The 16,862-nt window shown below is 40.6% G+C and overlaps 1 protein-coding gene across 1 annotated transcript; it reads left to right on the top strand.

Annotated features, from left to right (window-relative positions):
• Positions 1 to 12,916: 12,916 nt before the first annotated feature.
• On the top strand, positions 12,917 to 16,662 carry nptx1l (neuronal pentraxin 1 like). The gene is made up of 5 exons (XM_006807812.2): positions 12,917 to 13,461; positions 13,741 to 13,948; positions 14,563 to 14,807; positions 14,919 to 15,098; positions 15,439 to 16,662. The coding sequence occupies exons 1-5, from the start codon at positions 13,018 to 13,020 to the stop codon at positions 15,658 to 15,660; spliced, it is 1,299 nt and encodes a 432-aa protein (XP_006807875.1). The 5' UTR covers positions 12,917 to 13,017; the 3' UTR covers positions 15,661 to 16,662.
• Positions 16,663 to 16,862: the final 200 nt, after the last annotated feature.

The following is a 16,862-nucleotide window of genomic DNA, read 5'->3' as shown; positions in this document are numbered from 1 at the left end:
AGTATGGAAGTGTGTCCAAATGTCCCCACTTTGATCTCGTCTGTCCGAAGGACATTGTTCCAGATGTGTGGGCAAATGTTCATGCCAAGACATCTGTGCCTTTTTTTTTAAGTGCTTTATAGAGGGACACTCAAACCTGGCGACCCCTTCAAACAAGCCACAGCTGTTCAGCCTTTTTCTAATTTACTTTGCCTTAACATTTAACATGCTAACTGAGGTCTGTAGACTTTGATGTAGCTCTGAGCATTGCACGGTTTGATCTTGGGGTGAGTTTGCTGGGATGTCTTGAATGTTTCTCACCTTTGGAATGATGAACTTCAGTTTGTCTGGAAATGGCCTTATAACCATTCCCAGATTGATGGGCACCAACAGTTGCTTCTCTCAGATCATTATCAATGCGTTTCCTCCTTGGCATTGTGTTAACACACACCTGAATGTGTGTGTTAACTGCATAATACCAGCACAGTGCCAAGGTGAATGAGGTTCTCCCACTTGCTGATGATCAGTAAATCAAGTGCATTCGATCTGATTAGCAGCACCAGGTTGTTATTTATCTTTTTAATCCCTGTGGAAGCAGTGAGGGTGGAGAGAGTCAGGTGAAAACTTTAATTTTCACACAACTTAATACTCTTTAATTTCTATCTATCTATCTATCTATCTATCTATCTATCTATCTATCTATCTATCTATCTATCTATCTATCTATCTATCTATCTATCTATCTATCTATCTATCTAGTGCTTTTAAACTACAGTGTTTTAATAAACAAAAACACTAGTTTAAAAGTTTCGGCCATTACTCACATACAAATTAAAAGGATGGGTCCTGCAGAGCGCTGCAGCTGGACAACAGGGTTTAGGTAGCGGAAAACAGAGTCACTGATGGAAAGTAGCAAGTAGAAAGGTGGAAACCAAACACTCATCTGTTGACATCTTTTCTCATCACCTATTTAGAGACAATGAATAGAGAAAAAGGCTAAAATGAAAGAGAAAGAAGAAGGGGGCAAATTAAATATTAAAGAAAAAAGAGGGTCTATTTTTAGAAGCAAGTGATGTTGGGGGGTGTTCTAGTTGTATTATTGATGCTGCTGTGCAAGTGGGGGCTCTCTGGTTCTCGCCTGAGAAAAGGCTGGCAATCTGTGTGTGTGTGTGTGTGTCTGTGGGGAGTGGTCATTGCATTAAAAAGACAAAAAACGGGGCAATAAAAGAGAACAAAATCATCCTTTGAAGCAAAACAGTCCAATATCACATTTAAATCTGAACAGAGAGATCACTAAAAACACTGAAAGCGTTAAGGAAGGAGGCTGAGAAGTTGGGGAAAAAATAGAGATTGCTGCAGTTATGTGAACTTCATTCCCTGTAGAGAAGAGCTGGTGTACAGAAATATTTGCCTGCACTTTCTGACACAATTTTAGTATTCCACACAGATGTGATGCTGGCTTCTCTCTGGCAGGGGTTCTGGGAGGGAGCCTTCATGTGGAGGCACTGATCCTGCTCTTTTTTTATGTACTAAAGACACACACACACACACACAGATGTAGAAAGACTTATGAACAAGCTTGATACAGGAATACATGGTTTCAAAGCAAAGATGTTTGTGACGCTGCAAAGCACTGGTTAAAAATGCATCGACTTGGGACAGCATTTATTACCAAGTTGCTGATCAGTTTCATTTAAAAGCATTAAGGTGTGACTTAACTGTTTCTATTTTTTTATTTTTGCATTATTTCTCAATCGCTCTCTGTGACTGTACAAAACATCAAAGGTAATAACAGTGTGAGTTCCTCAGATCAGACATTCTTTAGTCAAGGAGAAAAGCTTTCGTGTGCGCAATGTGCCATGCTTTCAGTTTTACACACACACACACAAACACACACTCCCAAAGAGGGAAATACATGGAGAGAGGAAGCGACCTTGATGTACAGAAAAATCAATACATCTTTACTTTCCCGGCCTTATCTGCTCCCACATTACATCACAGTAATATCCCGGTTCCTATACTGCATCCTGGATCAAGGCTGCACAGCTGCATACCTGTAGTGTCTGGTGGACTTCACATACAGGTGGAAGCCTGGAGACTAATCAAACATGCGTAAGCTCGACGTGACCTGTCAAGGGATCACACGGCACTGAATAAACTTTGAAGTATTTGAACTTTGAACTTTGAATAAACTAAACTGCTTTTAGTTTCTGACATACAGATGATTGCTCACTCGTGGACCGACGGTTCTTCGGGTCCTGCCTACGTGGACACGTTTGATCTATTTTTGTAGCGACTCCACCTGCTACACATACATAATACAATAAGGCTTCAGCCTTCCACTGACAGTGTCCTGCAATCTAAACACTTCTGTCTTCATCTTGTATTTAAAAGTGTCCCCCGAGTCTTCTTGTAAACAAACAGAAGTCATGTTCACGTCGAGCTTCTTTTAAACCCACTGTGTTTATCCAGACATGCTCAGTGAATATTCTTCTAGAGGAAAAAGGTAGTTTTACATCATGGAGTACTCCACATTTGCCAACTCAGGCAAATTATAAAAAGGCTTGTTAAGTTACAGAAAAGTAGTGGCAGCTTGTTTTGCATGCTTTAGGCTTTTTCTTCTTTATTTACTATAATCTGCAGTGACAGATTCATACTGTAACACTTTCTTAGTGCTTTAGAGTATTGTACTGTCAGCTGCCTGGCCACCACTATATATAACTTCAGCAGTCCTACATTATAATGTATGTATTACTGTAATAAACAGCCGCTCACCCCTGTGTCCTGGATTCAATTTACTGTGTTCTATTTTAAACTATGATAAAATATCTTTTTTTTCTGCATGCTACAAATGTTGTCATAGTCAGCAATGCATAGTGTAACTAGCAGTTACACTAATCAGTTATTTTCATAGAGCATTGATATACTCTTGTATGCATTTAGGTGTCTGTGTATTGAAAAGTTATGAATTAATTCTGATAAAAAAATTGTAGGGATGTAACGATCCATTAAGATTTGACTTACATCCACCAAGGTCAACCTAAGATTTATTGTAATTTGTTGAAAATTGACAAAAAACCTTGTAACTGAAAAAGCTGTGATTCTTATAATTGTGGTGTGTATTGTGAACATGTAGAAAGTATCATACAAAGATTTAAAATATCATATTATCACATCACATTTGGCCTTTCACCTCTCCTTCAAGGTCAATAAAGTCATCTGAAGGTCAAAGTGATAAAAATGCTATATGGGCCAATTAAAAAAGATCAAAGCTTGTCAGGCGGAGTAGAACCTGTTGCCATGGGATACTTTTTGAAAATAGTTAATCAATTTTATGATGACTTTGTTATGTACATCCCAGTAACCCGTGTTGGGCAAGTTACTTTGAAAAAGTAATTAATTATAGTTACTAGTTACTTCTTCAAAAAGTAACTGAGTTACAAGATTCTAAAAGTAATTAATTACTTGAAAAGTAACTATTGCATTACTTAAAAAAAAAAAGTTTAACCCACTGGGTCCAGGGTATAATTGGCCATTTTTCACTACTTTTGATGTTTCCTCTACATTTCACCTTTAAAAATGATTTACTTTGCCTGGTTTGGTATCATTCTTTTCAGCACAACCTCACGTGTCAGAATTTACAGTTATGTTTTCATTTTGATATACTGTATTAACACAATAGATCTAAAATGAGACAAAAAAACCCCATAAAAACGAATAGAAAAAGAGATATTTTTACTGTAACAACCACAAACATGTTTATTGAATCATACTTCATAAATGTAATTCAGATATAAATTGTCAATTTTTAAATCCTATGCACAAGTTTTGCAGACAACAAAGTTTTTTGCATCCATTTACCTTTTACCCTTTTTTAAATAACCATTTTAAACTATTTACATAACAATCAGCTGTTCTGCATTCAATAAGATGCAACACCAATTATTTATGCTGCTCTGAATATTTCTGTCCACTATAAAGAAGAACATCACAGCCTGATACCTGCAGGTCTGACAGCAGCAGGTGTATCACTCCTGTTTTCTACCTGGAGACAGCAGTCGCCTCATTGTTCTGACACACAACACAAAACTATCCACAACACTGCACACTAACTACACAAGACAACATATTAACTACACACGCTAAATGCCACAAATCTCAGGGTCTTTCTCTCTGTGTTGTCTATCTTTCTCTCTCTCTCTCTCTTTCTCTCTCTCTCTCTCTCTCTCTCACCATCACTCCTAAAACTTCCCCCTCTTCCTAAACAACCAAATGTCATGTTGCCATATCATTTTTGATTGGTCGACACGGTACATTTTTCCACCAACACAAACAGGCTGTTTTTTGTTTTGTTTTTTTAATTTTTTGGTCATAAGCAGAGAGCGCTTGCTAGCGCTGTCCTTAGACAGCAAATGTGACGAAACTATTGAGGAAAAAACGCTGTGTATATATTGTTTATCATGACTCTGGTTTTACGTGGCCTATCAACACAATTTAAAAACTGGTATATATCACCTTTTTACTTCTTCTTGTTACTAGTGGTCATGTGATTGGCTTACCACAACTACTTTACTCTTCCTCAGTCAAACAGCAGCACTCATGCAATTGTTTTGCCCCCCTTAGCTCCAGGTGTTGTACCAAAAAGTGATCGTGATTACCGTCCGCGGGAGCGCGCGCAGCTGCTGAAAGCTGTAGGGCCCAGATTACTTACATAGTCAACTACTTCCGTGCAACTGATATACGATGCATAAGCTGAACACAGCTTCAACCGTCTGTTTGTTGAAAAATAGTAATGCAACCGCACCACATTTTCTTGTTAGTAACGGTAACGGCGTTGTAATGATAGGAATAGTAATTAGTTAGATTAGTCGTTACTGAAAAAAGTAACACCGTTAGTAACGCCGTTACTTGTAACCCCTTTATTCCCATCACTGCCAGTAACAGATTAGAACCATTTAAATACATAACAATTTGAATTCCTGAATGATTGTATTAATATTTTTGGGAAAATAAAATTCACTTATGGTCAAAAACATTTTTTTCCACTTAATATTTCTTGCTAAGTGAACGCTAAACATGTAGTACAGCTAAATAAAAAAATAATTACGCTCTAAATCGTGTCAAGTATATTAAAATGGGCAAACAGCAAAAGCACTTTTCACTTGTTTTTACTGCACTACAAACTTGACAAAGTTTAAAAAGAACAAGGAAATTAAAATGAATATATACAAAATACAATACGATTCTATTAAAAGTAAACACTGCCCAGATAGCGAGCTGCATCGGTGCAAGTAAATAACAACTAAAGCAGTCTCTGAGTGCTTCTTGTTTATAATTATCATTATTGTTACTCTTATTATTACTTTAACTTTCAGCATTTAGTCTGTATTTGAAACAGCATCAAAATTTCACAGAATCTGCAAGTTTTTGTAATTTGTCATTTCTCTTGATTAACAGGCTGGAATCAATCGTCCTTCTACTAACACAGCGTGGGCGCGCTTGAATCTTAATAAGATGAAGAAGCACAACTTTTCCTTCAGTCGCCTTAACTTTTTTTTCTTTTTCTTTTCCTTTTGGCTTGGCGTGATCCAGCATGATGTCTTCAGTCCCTCCTGCAGAGAAAAGGTGCCAGACAGAGGCCTTGAACAAGTCAGTCACTCTCCCTTTGTGTTGCTTGGCGAGAGTACATCCCTTCATTAGACTGCATCTCCTGACAGTGCTTCATGCTTCCACGGCTTCTTTGACAGCCGAGTGGTGCACAAACATGAGGCTCCCACCTACACAGTGCTTGTGCCCGCCCGGTTGGCTGGTCTGTGCCACAGAAACGTGCCGTGAACATATGGACTCGTGTGGAAATCAAGTAAATAATGACTAAAGCTGAGCAGAGAAGTGTGCACCGCGCCAGTGAGTGATATGACTTTATATCACACTTGCATGCAATTTCTGCATTATGCCTAATCTTTTCTTACAACCCTCACTTTGGATGCCAAATAGAAACCTGCCTGTTGTGTTACCGATGATGTACAAGCAGAAAGGTGGCTCTGAAGAGGGTTCGCACTTTGATTTAAGCTGTATTTAATAGTAATAATAATAATTCACAGTTGCGGTTTAGCGGGCATCATTTTTCACATCGCTGTGAAAGGATCACACTCATGGAGGAATGGAACAGGAGGCATTTCATGTAAAGCAATAAAGGTGAGCAACATAGTGTCTGTGGAGTCTGCAGTCAGCCTCCAGCTGCACTGAAGGGATCTGAGGTGAGATTGAAAGCCACTCCACAAGGCCATTTGTGATGTGGGTGTAAGAATGTGTGATGCCTAATTCATAATGTAGAAAGCCTTCAGGACCTGAAGGAATACTGCGCCTCTTGCATTCATCCCAAAACAATATTCAAATTCAATAGAGATGGCAATGAGAAGACAAAGAGGGAGAGTGTTTTGAGTAACTGATGGGTAAGAGGAATTCTCTAAAGGTTTCAAGTAAAGCATCCTTGTGGAAACTAAAGTGGCCATGCTGTAGCTGTGAATGTCTACACGAATTGCTGTCTGTCTCTCCGTGTTAGCCCTGCAATAGACTAGCAACCTGTCCAGGGTGTACTCCATGTCCTCTTCTATGATGGCTAGGATTACCCTCCCACAGTTTAGAAAATAAAGGTTGGAAACTCTTAGAGCAAAATACCACAAACCTAATACATATGTGTCATTAAGCTGCACACAAACAGCTCTGCTCATCAAAGTATCCAAATCCTGAGGCTTAAATAACCACTGATAACATCACTATGACATCATAACAGAGCCAGAGATGACTTAATGCATCTCTTTTGACATTCAGTATAGCCTCCATGTCCACGAAAATCAAATAGACCGACTGTTTGAGCATAATATCGGCTAATTGAACTGCACAGTATTGTAAAACAGAGTTTGATGCATGATTAAGAAGCAATTTACTTTAAAATATATGTTAAAATAACTGATTTTTTAAAGCTGGTAATATTGATCAGTTCATTGGCTGTGGTTGAAGGAGATGAAAAACAAAAAACACTGCAGGAAACACAGATGCAAGCACACAGTCAGTGTAGAGGAAGAAAAACCAATAATGTCATCATAATAACTGATAATCTATAAAATCTAAACATGCCCGTGACAGCAAAGACACTCGGTGGTGGTATGATTGCATTACGAAAAAAGGCGGTTTGCTTTTTTTTTTTCATACACCAACAGCGGCTCATAAAGCTTTCTGTTCATATTCCAGCGCCTCACAGTTTGCATGCGTTTGACAGCAGATGAGATCAGAAGAATTAAATGATGAATGACTTGACTTGTAAAATCTTTAAAAAAAAAAAGAAATACTGATAATTCATAACAGTAATTTTCGGCATTCTGTATCAAATCACCGCGTACTCCGAGCACTCGGAAGGAGAAATAAAAACCACTTCCACGCACACACTGTAATATATTTCCTCATCTTCTTGAGCAGAAGCAGAATACTGCCACGTTGCGCAGATAATGATCCCGATGTCAGATGATGCATTGTATCAATTTCAGATGGCTGCTCGGCTCATGCAGAAGGAACGAACAATTAAATCACAACCTTTAATAAAACATAAGGAAAGCAGTACAGTATGAAAAAGCTCCATCTGCCCACCATAAGGCAAATAATCCCCATCCCACCAACACCATCACCAAAAAAAGTGATGAGAAGTTATTAGTAAAATGTCGTTACTTTAATTAGACTCTGTGGACTTTGTGCTGTCTGATATTTTCCTTGTTCAAACCAGCAACTGCTCACTAAAGTTCCTGTGACCCCAAAATGGAGAGTAGAGAGGATGGCTGTGGCCTGCTGCACAAAGAGGCGGCTTAATTAGGCTTTTGTTCATGGAAATGATGAAATACCTTCCAGTAATTATCAGACACAGTGGCAGTAGTGGTCACGCTAAAATGGGAAAACAGCAGAATACGCTAACCTGCAGCTTCTTCAGGCATACAGTAAATATCTTTCCACTCTAGGTGTTCAAATGTTTCTCTAATTGGTGTGATTCAAACAGCAAGGGTTCAGCTTTAATGAAGCAGAGTGACGAGGCGATGAAGCTCTGCAATGCTAGCGTTACTTTGCTACTTTAATGGGTGTGTATCTGTATAATAATCACACACACATACCTGTAGCATGTGTGTGTTGATAAAAATACACACCTCCTCTGGCCCCGGGGCCCCCTGCATTGGCTTCAGGAAGTGTTTATTACAAAAGTTTGCAAAAAGTGTGCGCGTTCGCTGATATAGCCACCTACCACTCGTGTTACTGAAATGCATTTTTATTGGATCAAACTTTGCAGATGTCTGCATCACAAGCCTGTTTTGTTTTATTTTAAACTCTAATTTAAAGTTTTGAGGGCAGAAGTTGAGTTTCCACACTTGAAATTTAAAATTCCCCCAGTGTTCTTACTCATAGATGCCAAGGTTGATCTTTTTGACCTTATTACTGTTATTACTAACTCACAGCAGAAATGAGAAAATGTATTGGTAAGATATTCTTACATAAATACACAAAAAGACCTTTGCCTCCAAAAATATTATTTAAATCAAGAACGGTCAAGCCGTGCGTGCATGAAGATGCAGACGTCGCTTTAATCGAAATAACATTTTTAAATGTTAAATGTTATGCTTGATTAATTTCTGACTTCTCAAAGAGGGCCAGTGTGCTCAAATTTGGGCATAAAAATATGTGTGGCACAATTTAAAAAGAAAATAAACAGGTTTACCCACAGTATAAGAGTTACTGCAAGAAGACTTGCAGTAACTTTTTCTGCTAAGTTTATTAATAATTTAAACCATTATATACAAACTTTGTAGTATGATATGTTACAGTTTACTGAACTTAGACCCATAGCATTATACAATGTCAGCGGACAAACTACAACCAAAAAGATTATCGCAGCACTTTAGCAGAACGTAGGAAAGAGATCAGGGAGAAAAACCATATTGCACATTGACAGCATGTGCAATTACAAGTATTGATCTCCAGTGCTGGAGAATGCATTTCCTCTGTGTCTGAATCTATTAGAAGGTGAAGCTGTTCACCAGAACAGGTGGACAGAGGCCTGGCAGCACAACCCCGATAGAGCTGCAGTGATACCGAACAGGGTTGTGATAAGAGCGACTGGCAGCTGCTTGCGTGAGATTAGCATCTCCAGAGTCACTGATTGTCGCCTCTCGCACAACGACTTGAACGGCAAATAAACATTTATCCAAACCATTATATTATTTCACGCACAGCACAGCTAAGTACATTACTAATTCAATAGCTGATGCAGCAGTCACAGCAAAACAGAAATGTTTACAGGCTGAACTTGTGACACGCAGTGGAAAATGTTAACCTGAGAGACTGGAAATTCTTCAAAACAACAGTCTGCTTCGAGTGTCTTCTTCAGGTTTCACATGACTGGAGGGAGGAGAAGTGGCGGGAGTAGTAGGTGAAGGGAAGAGGTGCAGCGTGTTTCTGAGGAGCTACAGAAGGTTTTTCTACTTTAAGCATATGGCTTCGAGACTTGTTTATGTGGGAAGCCCTGAATAATGAATTTATAATGAGAGCTAGACTTTGGACGTTTTGCACTGCTCTCTTTCCCCCACAGGGTAGATGAAGTCTAGGTTTTTCTGCCTGATTATGTGGAATAAAGTCAATCGAAATAATAAAAACACAGTTTCCCTTCTTTGTCTATTCGGCTCATTAACTAGCACATTTCGGCAATGGCTACAGCTCTGGCAAATCACTTTATTGGAAGGCGATACTGATAATGAATAGACTTAGTAAAAAAAAAAAAAAAACCCAAAAAAAGCACTGTGGTCCATTGTCAGTAATTACATAACCAGCACAGATTTACCAGATGGCTGATATAGAAGACAAAAAGTTGTTTACTCACATCTCTGGCGCTGCCAGTAAAGATGCCCTGGGAGGGCCAGAGAGCGTGGCTTCATGTTGCACAACATGTAGTTGTGGGGTTTTGGGGTTTTTATCTGTTTATATTTCACCCAAGAACCATTTCTCTGCAAAAGGCCCGGTGCTTGGTGTATTGTGAATGCTCTGGTTGTGTTGCTGCAAGAAAATTCCACAAAAAGCTTTGATGAATTCTGCTTGGTCTCTCACAAAATATAATGGCTTTGACCACTGACCTGGATTTTCCTCTGTAACTTTGTTCATCCCGTCCCTGAAAACCTCCAGATAAGCGGCCTTCCAGTTGCAACTCTACCCGAACAGTTACATCACCTTAACATCTTTTATAACAACTTTCATTCCAAACTAAAATGCTGAAAAGAAACCATTTTCACTGGTTTCATCTTTATTTTTCATATTATCAAAGAGCGTCTATCAGTGATTAACATCGGAAAGTAAAATCACTAAACCTCTCTGGCCTTTCATTCCACTTAAAGTAGACTCTGCTGCATCACTTAAATGGGCTGTAATCCACAGAGAGAAGAAGTTCAGGGGACAATAAGTTAACAATACAAACGTAATACATACGTAAATCCTGATAATGCTCAGTTATGTCGCATATTATGACACAGAAGCACAGTGATGTGACAAGTGAAAAGTGAGTACTGTGTACTGTGAAAGTACTGTGCAAAAGTCTTGAGCCAGAATTAATTTCTTTATATTTCACTTTGAAGAAGTCAGACATTGTCTTGAGTGGTAGTTCTCCAGGCTTCCTGAAAGTCTTTCAGTGTTTTTATTTTGACAAAATTCAAGGGAAACTGGACAAGTGCTGGAAAAATAAATTAAGGATACGCCTGAAAAAAGAATGTCTATAGCAGGTGGTAGATGACCAATATCAAAAAGTCATGTCCTGAAGAAAAAGGGAACTATTCAGCAAAGACCTGATGCAGGACCTACGAGAATTCAGCTGGACCATCGGTGGATCCATCAACTGTTTGCTGAAGCCTCATCAGAAATGATCTCTGTGGAAGAGTGCCTGTCAAGGAGACATTTGTATGGAAGGGAAGCGGGGAGAAAAGGCTGAGGTATGCCAAATTACACAAGAACTGGACTGAAAATCTGTGACAACATGTGTTCTAGAGTGACTCCAAGTTTGAAATTCTTTGTTCAAATTGTCAGCAATCAGCTTGAACAAAGGTGGAGGCTCTGGCATGGTTTGGGGCTGCAAATGAGCCAAGGGTTTGGGGGATTGTGTCAAAACTGATGGAATTGTGAATTCAGAAAAGTACCAACAGATTTTTTTATCCATCATGCTTTACCATCTGGAAGAGCTCTGAACTTGGTTGCATTATCAGCCATGGATTAGCCTCCCAGGAGCCTGGGTCGCAACATTACTGAAGCAGTGTGGGACCCAGACAGACAGAGAACAGAACAGAAAGGCAGTCAACATCCAAAGAAGAGCTTTGAATGTCCTTCAAGAAGCCTGGAGAACTACTTAAAGAAATGACAAGAAAACTCCCTAAGAGAGTTCAGACTGTGCTGAAGCATAAAGGCTGTCATACCAAATGTTAACTTTCAAGCTCATTAGAATTGTATAAACTGTTTTTCCCTTGTGTATTGTTGCCCAGGTTTCATTAAATCACTGCACCTACTTCCCAAATTAAAGTCATGAGGTGTGGTTCAAGACTTTTGCACAGCAGTGAATATTCTAACAGGACACTTTTTATACTTGCTTGTAATCCAATAATAAAACTAACACCACAGTTATATAGCAAATGAATCATCCAGTGTTAATTCCTGACCTAAAAAAGCACCTGCAACTACAACCCAGAGACCCACTATAGATGAGAGTAATTATGGCATGACCTATTTAACCACCTCTGTCAAACATCCGTCTGTCACGTGGAGTCCTGTCTCTCCTGCCTGTGTTCTTTTTTTCTTCCAAAGATCAAATTTGATTTGAAAGACAATATGTTCTCGTAACTGAATTGCAGTATTTTCATTTTATTTTAATCACCAACTGAATAAAAAGATAGTGAGAAACGGGAGGGAAAATGCCCTTCCTGAATAATAGATGGGCTAAATTGCTGGGGGACAGATTATCATTTTAGAAACTGAATTATTGAGATAATTATTGCGCAGAGCAGACCACTGACTGCAAGAGCGGGTCATTGGGGATAAATAAGGCGTGTGTGTGTGTGTGTGTGTGTGTGTGTGTGTGTGTGTGTGTGTGTGTGTGTGTGTGTGTGTGTGTGTGTGAGAGAGAGAGAGAGATAGAGATAGAGAGAGGTATAGCCTCTGAGTTTGTGGGGGAAGAGTGCTTTTCACGTTGAATTCTCACAGATCACCATGAGACAGACGTGTATGATCCAGATGACAGAGGGAGAAACAGGCTGAAACGAAAACATGAAACACGCTCTCCACGTTCAAACGAACTAAACGCGCACACGAGCCGCTCTCTTTGCTCTTGCTGATACTGTGAAGTGGTGGGAGCTGTCCCCGGTGCTGAATCTGTGGGACACACACACACACACACACCTACACACACACACACACACACACACACACACTATCTTTCTCTCAGCCACAAATTGCTGCAACTTTCTGATCTCTGCATCCACCCGCAGCATGTGTGTGTGAGTGTGTGAGAGAGAGAGTCTTTAGGTGTACCCTAAACAAAACAAAACACAGCTGGCTCTGCTGGCACCCCGCCATGCAAAGCAACACCCCCAACTCCCAAACCACTACCATCTACAAATCAGCGTTTTCCAGATTAATATCACACGGGGAGAAATGACAAACAGCCAAAGCCATGAAAGATTTAACACGTGGGAGTCCGCGAGCGAAATGGGTTTCATCTCTTGAATGTGACGCGGATTCCGGAGCCTTTTAAACGGGGGCAGCGCGACACCCCCCCCCCCCCTCCCTTCCCACCGGTTGTGATGCAGTGAGAGCGGCTCTGCGCAGAACCGGGCACGCTGTATAAAAACCTGCCGCACTTGCAGAGACGGAGTACAACAACAAGGGGGACACTGGCGAAAGTCACTGCGGCTCATAAAGCACAGAATTAAAGACGATAATAAATAAAAAGTGAAGCCCGGCGCAGACGGCGACATGCGGGCCGCAAAGAGAGAAATCTGCTGGAAACTTTTTCTATTTTCCTGCGTCTTCTTGGAGAGCTCGTCTCAAGACTTTGGCGGACAGACGCAGTTCATTTGCACGTCCGTACCCAAGGATATGGACATATGCTCGGCCACCTTGCAGAACAGTGTGCCGGGAGAGGACTTGAAGACCACGGTTATGCAGCTGCGGGAGACGGTTTTACAGCAGAAGGAGACGATCATGAACCAAAAAGAGACTATCAGAGAGCTCACCTCCAAGTTGGCTCGGTGTGAGAGCCAGAGCGGCGCAGACCTCGGGGACGCGCGGCCCGGGGGCAGGAGGAAAGAAGCCGGGACCAAAAACACGATGGGGGACGTGTCCAGAGGCCCCGCGGACACTTTGACGCAACTATCACAGACTTTACAGTCGCTGAAGCAGAGATTAGAGAATCTGGAGGTAGGGCTGCAGTTTCCGGGGAGAATATAAACACTTTTGCGTACAGCTCGTTTTGCGACAAATAAGATGGAAAACATAGAAAAATTATAATGAAACAATAGGTTAACAAGTCTAGATTCTTAAAATTAATTCGCAGTGTGAACATAAGATGAAAATAAAAACATTCTTTGCGTAGGTTAAATTGCTCGTTCAAGTTTACGGCAGTGACCCTCCAAAATAAAATATAATCTGGAATCTGAACCTTTTTCACCTAAATGCGCACTTTTTACCCCCTGACAGCAATTCAGCAGAAGCAACAACTCGGTGCAGGCAAACAGCCTGAAAGACCTTCTCCAAAGTAAAATCGACGACTTGGAGAAGCAGGTGCTGTCCCGAGTGAACGGGATCGAAGAGGGCAAACCCGGACTCCGGAATGAGACCGAGCAGCGTGGGAGAGTGGAGTCCACACTCACATCGCTACACCAGAGGATCACCGACCTGGAGAAAGGTAAGTGGAAAGAGTTGGTGGTGGATTAGTTGTAAGCAATATGGGCTGGGGACTGTAATGATCAAGCAATCATAAGAAAATTGATTAAAAAAAAGAAAAGTCAAGGGGGGGGGGGCAATCTAGGATAGTGGGCTACATTATTATATATCCGATTTAATGTTGAGCACAAAGCCGGTGGGACAGTGTATATCCCGCAGTTTTCAACTCCCACTCTAGACCATTTCAAACATGCAATAAGTGACCTGCCACCGCCATTTGCTCCAAGAGACACAGGAGAATTTACAACATCGTCTCACTCGCTCTCTTTCGCTTTTTCTTTTTCTTTCTTCCTTTTTTCCGGAAGAACCGTCTACGGCGACTTCTGTTAAATATAGTCAATGAGGTGCGGGCAAATATGAAAAGAAGAGATGGCAACAACGTTACCACTCCTGTGATGGATTTAGCACGCGAGATTAAAACAAATCTGGCGCGTCACCATTGTGGATTTGTTGTGTAACGTATAATTCCCAGGAAATATTCCCAGGATGTGAGCGCTAGGAATGATATATCTGTGTGGGGTAGAACACGTCATCTAAAACGAGTTCAAGCCTGTTTTTCTGTTTCTTCTACCAAAGGTCAGAGAGAAAACAGGCCGCTGGATAAATTTCAGCTCACGTTCCCACTGAGGACCAACTACATGTATGCAAAAGTGAAAACGAGTTTGCCAGAGATGTATGCCCTCACCGTGTGCATGTGGCTCAAGTCCAACGCCTCCCCGGGAGTGGGCACACCTTTCTCCTACGCAGTTCCTGGACAAGCCAACGAGCTGGTTCTCATAGAGTGGGGGAACAATCCAATGGAGATTCTAATAAATGACAAGGTACGAGAAAAACGCAGGAAAAATCGAATCACACTCGATTTTTTTTTACACTGTAAGACATTCTCGTTTCCACTGTACGTCTGATAATCCCTGCATTTGAACTTCTTAAAGGTAGCAAAGCTGCCATTTCTCATCAACGACGGAAAGTGGCATCATATCTGCGTGACTTGGACAACTCGTGATGGTGTTTGGGAGGCTTTTCAAGATGGTGTCAAGAGGGGGAGTGGAGAAAACCTGGCTCCATATCATCCCATCAAATCTCAGGGCCTGCTGATCCTTGGCCAAGAGCAGGTAAGCAGTAAGCACAGCCTGGTTTTAATGCTCCACACCTGCCAGTTGAAAGAAGCACCTTTTAAAAAAAATGTTATTTCTCATGATTTAGTAACACACAACATATCATACATTATAGTATTTTATGTTATATTACAACAAAATGTAAGCAGCTGGATAATTTGTATTCATTGAGCCTTAAAAAATGGAATACTTTAAGTTTTATAAGATATAAGGTTAGAGCTCATCAAAAAATCCCACTAGATTGGTAAATAAACATCCAAATAGTTAAAGAGACTGTGGTTTCTCTTCACGAAGCAGGCTCATCATCCTTTATTAAATCAAACTGTGTTTGCCTCAGGACACGCTTGGAGGAGGGTTCGACGCCACGCAAGCTTTTGTAGGAGACCTGGCAAATTTTCACATCTGGGATCGTAAACTGTCCGTGGGAGAAATTTACAATCTAGCGACATGCAGCAGCAAAGCGCAAGTGGGCAACGTTTTTGCATGGATGGAGACCAGCCTCGATATTTATGGAGGTGCCTCGAAGTGGACATTCGAAGCCTGTCGCCAGCTCAACTGAACTGAACTGCAGGGAAGAGAATCTCAGTGGTTTTTGCTAAAACCAGTGTTGTCACGGCCTCGGTAAACTCATTCAAAAGGTCAGCCAATCTGAGGAGATTGTGTCAGTGAATAGCGTCTGGGTTGTCATAGATATTTGAAAACATCACTTGTGGGCAGTTTGATAGATATTTTACCAGATTCTCACGTGGGATGGGCCACTGAAAAATAAAAGGGAAGCGCTCCCGACACCCTGTGGTGCTTGAATGCGCATCCGGGAGGAGCAGGTGATGCCATTCTAGTGAGCAGAGGTCGCCCTCAGAGACCAAAATGACAGGCCAGCATCAAAAATACAGTAAGAGGTTAATGTAGTTTTTAGAGAACAGATGTCGCACTAGTCAACAAAACGACTGAGTCCTTCATATGTCTTTTTTCTGTCTCGACTGCCAGCGATTTTCACTGTGAAAAAAGGCCAGGTGGACTTTTGTTTTGTGAAAGGATTGTGTTCTTCAAGAGGTTACGAACTAGACAACATTGTTTCTCTGTCACTCTTCTTTCTCTAACCACCACCTGCTTGACGTGATTTGTCTGAAGAATGATGTATATTTATTGCCAACGTTTGAGCCTGAGTGCCTTGGGCTGTTGAAAAATATCTCAGCACATCCATGATCATTTGCAGAGTGTTTCTGTGTTTGTGTTTATTTTCGTGTAAATTATTTTCCAAGGGGGCATTTCCCGTGACACTTTAAATTGAGGAAGGGTCAGATTGCTTATGGTAAAATGCAAATCACTGATGCCAATGGCACATTTTACAGATGCTTGTACTTCAGTCGTAATGTTTCCTGTACAGTAACAGCATGTCTTAACTTCTGTAATGCTGCGTCAGCATCTATGATCTCTGCTTTTACTATTCTACCTTTGGGTTGAGGTTTTATACTGTATTGTTATATGCTTAAAGCATGGCAACACTGACAGATGAAAAAAAGTTCTAGTTTTTGTAATAAATTGTGATACTTGAATCAAATACAGGTGTACATATATAATTATTTTCACACAAAAGACATAAAAAGTGAATTTTGAAACATTCAATTAACTGTTATTTACATATGCCACAAAGTCACAACAACAGTCACCCCGAGGTGCTTTATAGACTCTATAGACTCTAAAATAATACAGAGAAATCTAATGACCCCCTACGAGGAAGCACTTGGTGACAGTGGAAAG

The sequence above is a fragment of the Neolamprologus brichardi genome, chromosome 4 (genome assembly GCF_056152115.1).
Source record: "Neolamprologus brichardi isolate AB-2024 chromosome 4, ASM5615211v1, whole genome shotgun sequence".
In the NCBI taxonomy this organism is placed as follows: Eukaryota; Metazoa; Chordata; class Actinopteri; order Cichliformes; family Cichlidae; genus Neolamprologus; species Neolamprologus brichardi.
Note: the sequence above shows the minus strand (reverse complement) of the source record. Positions and strands in the feature narration are given on the sequence as shown.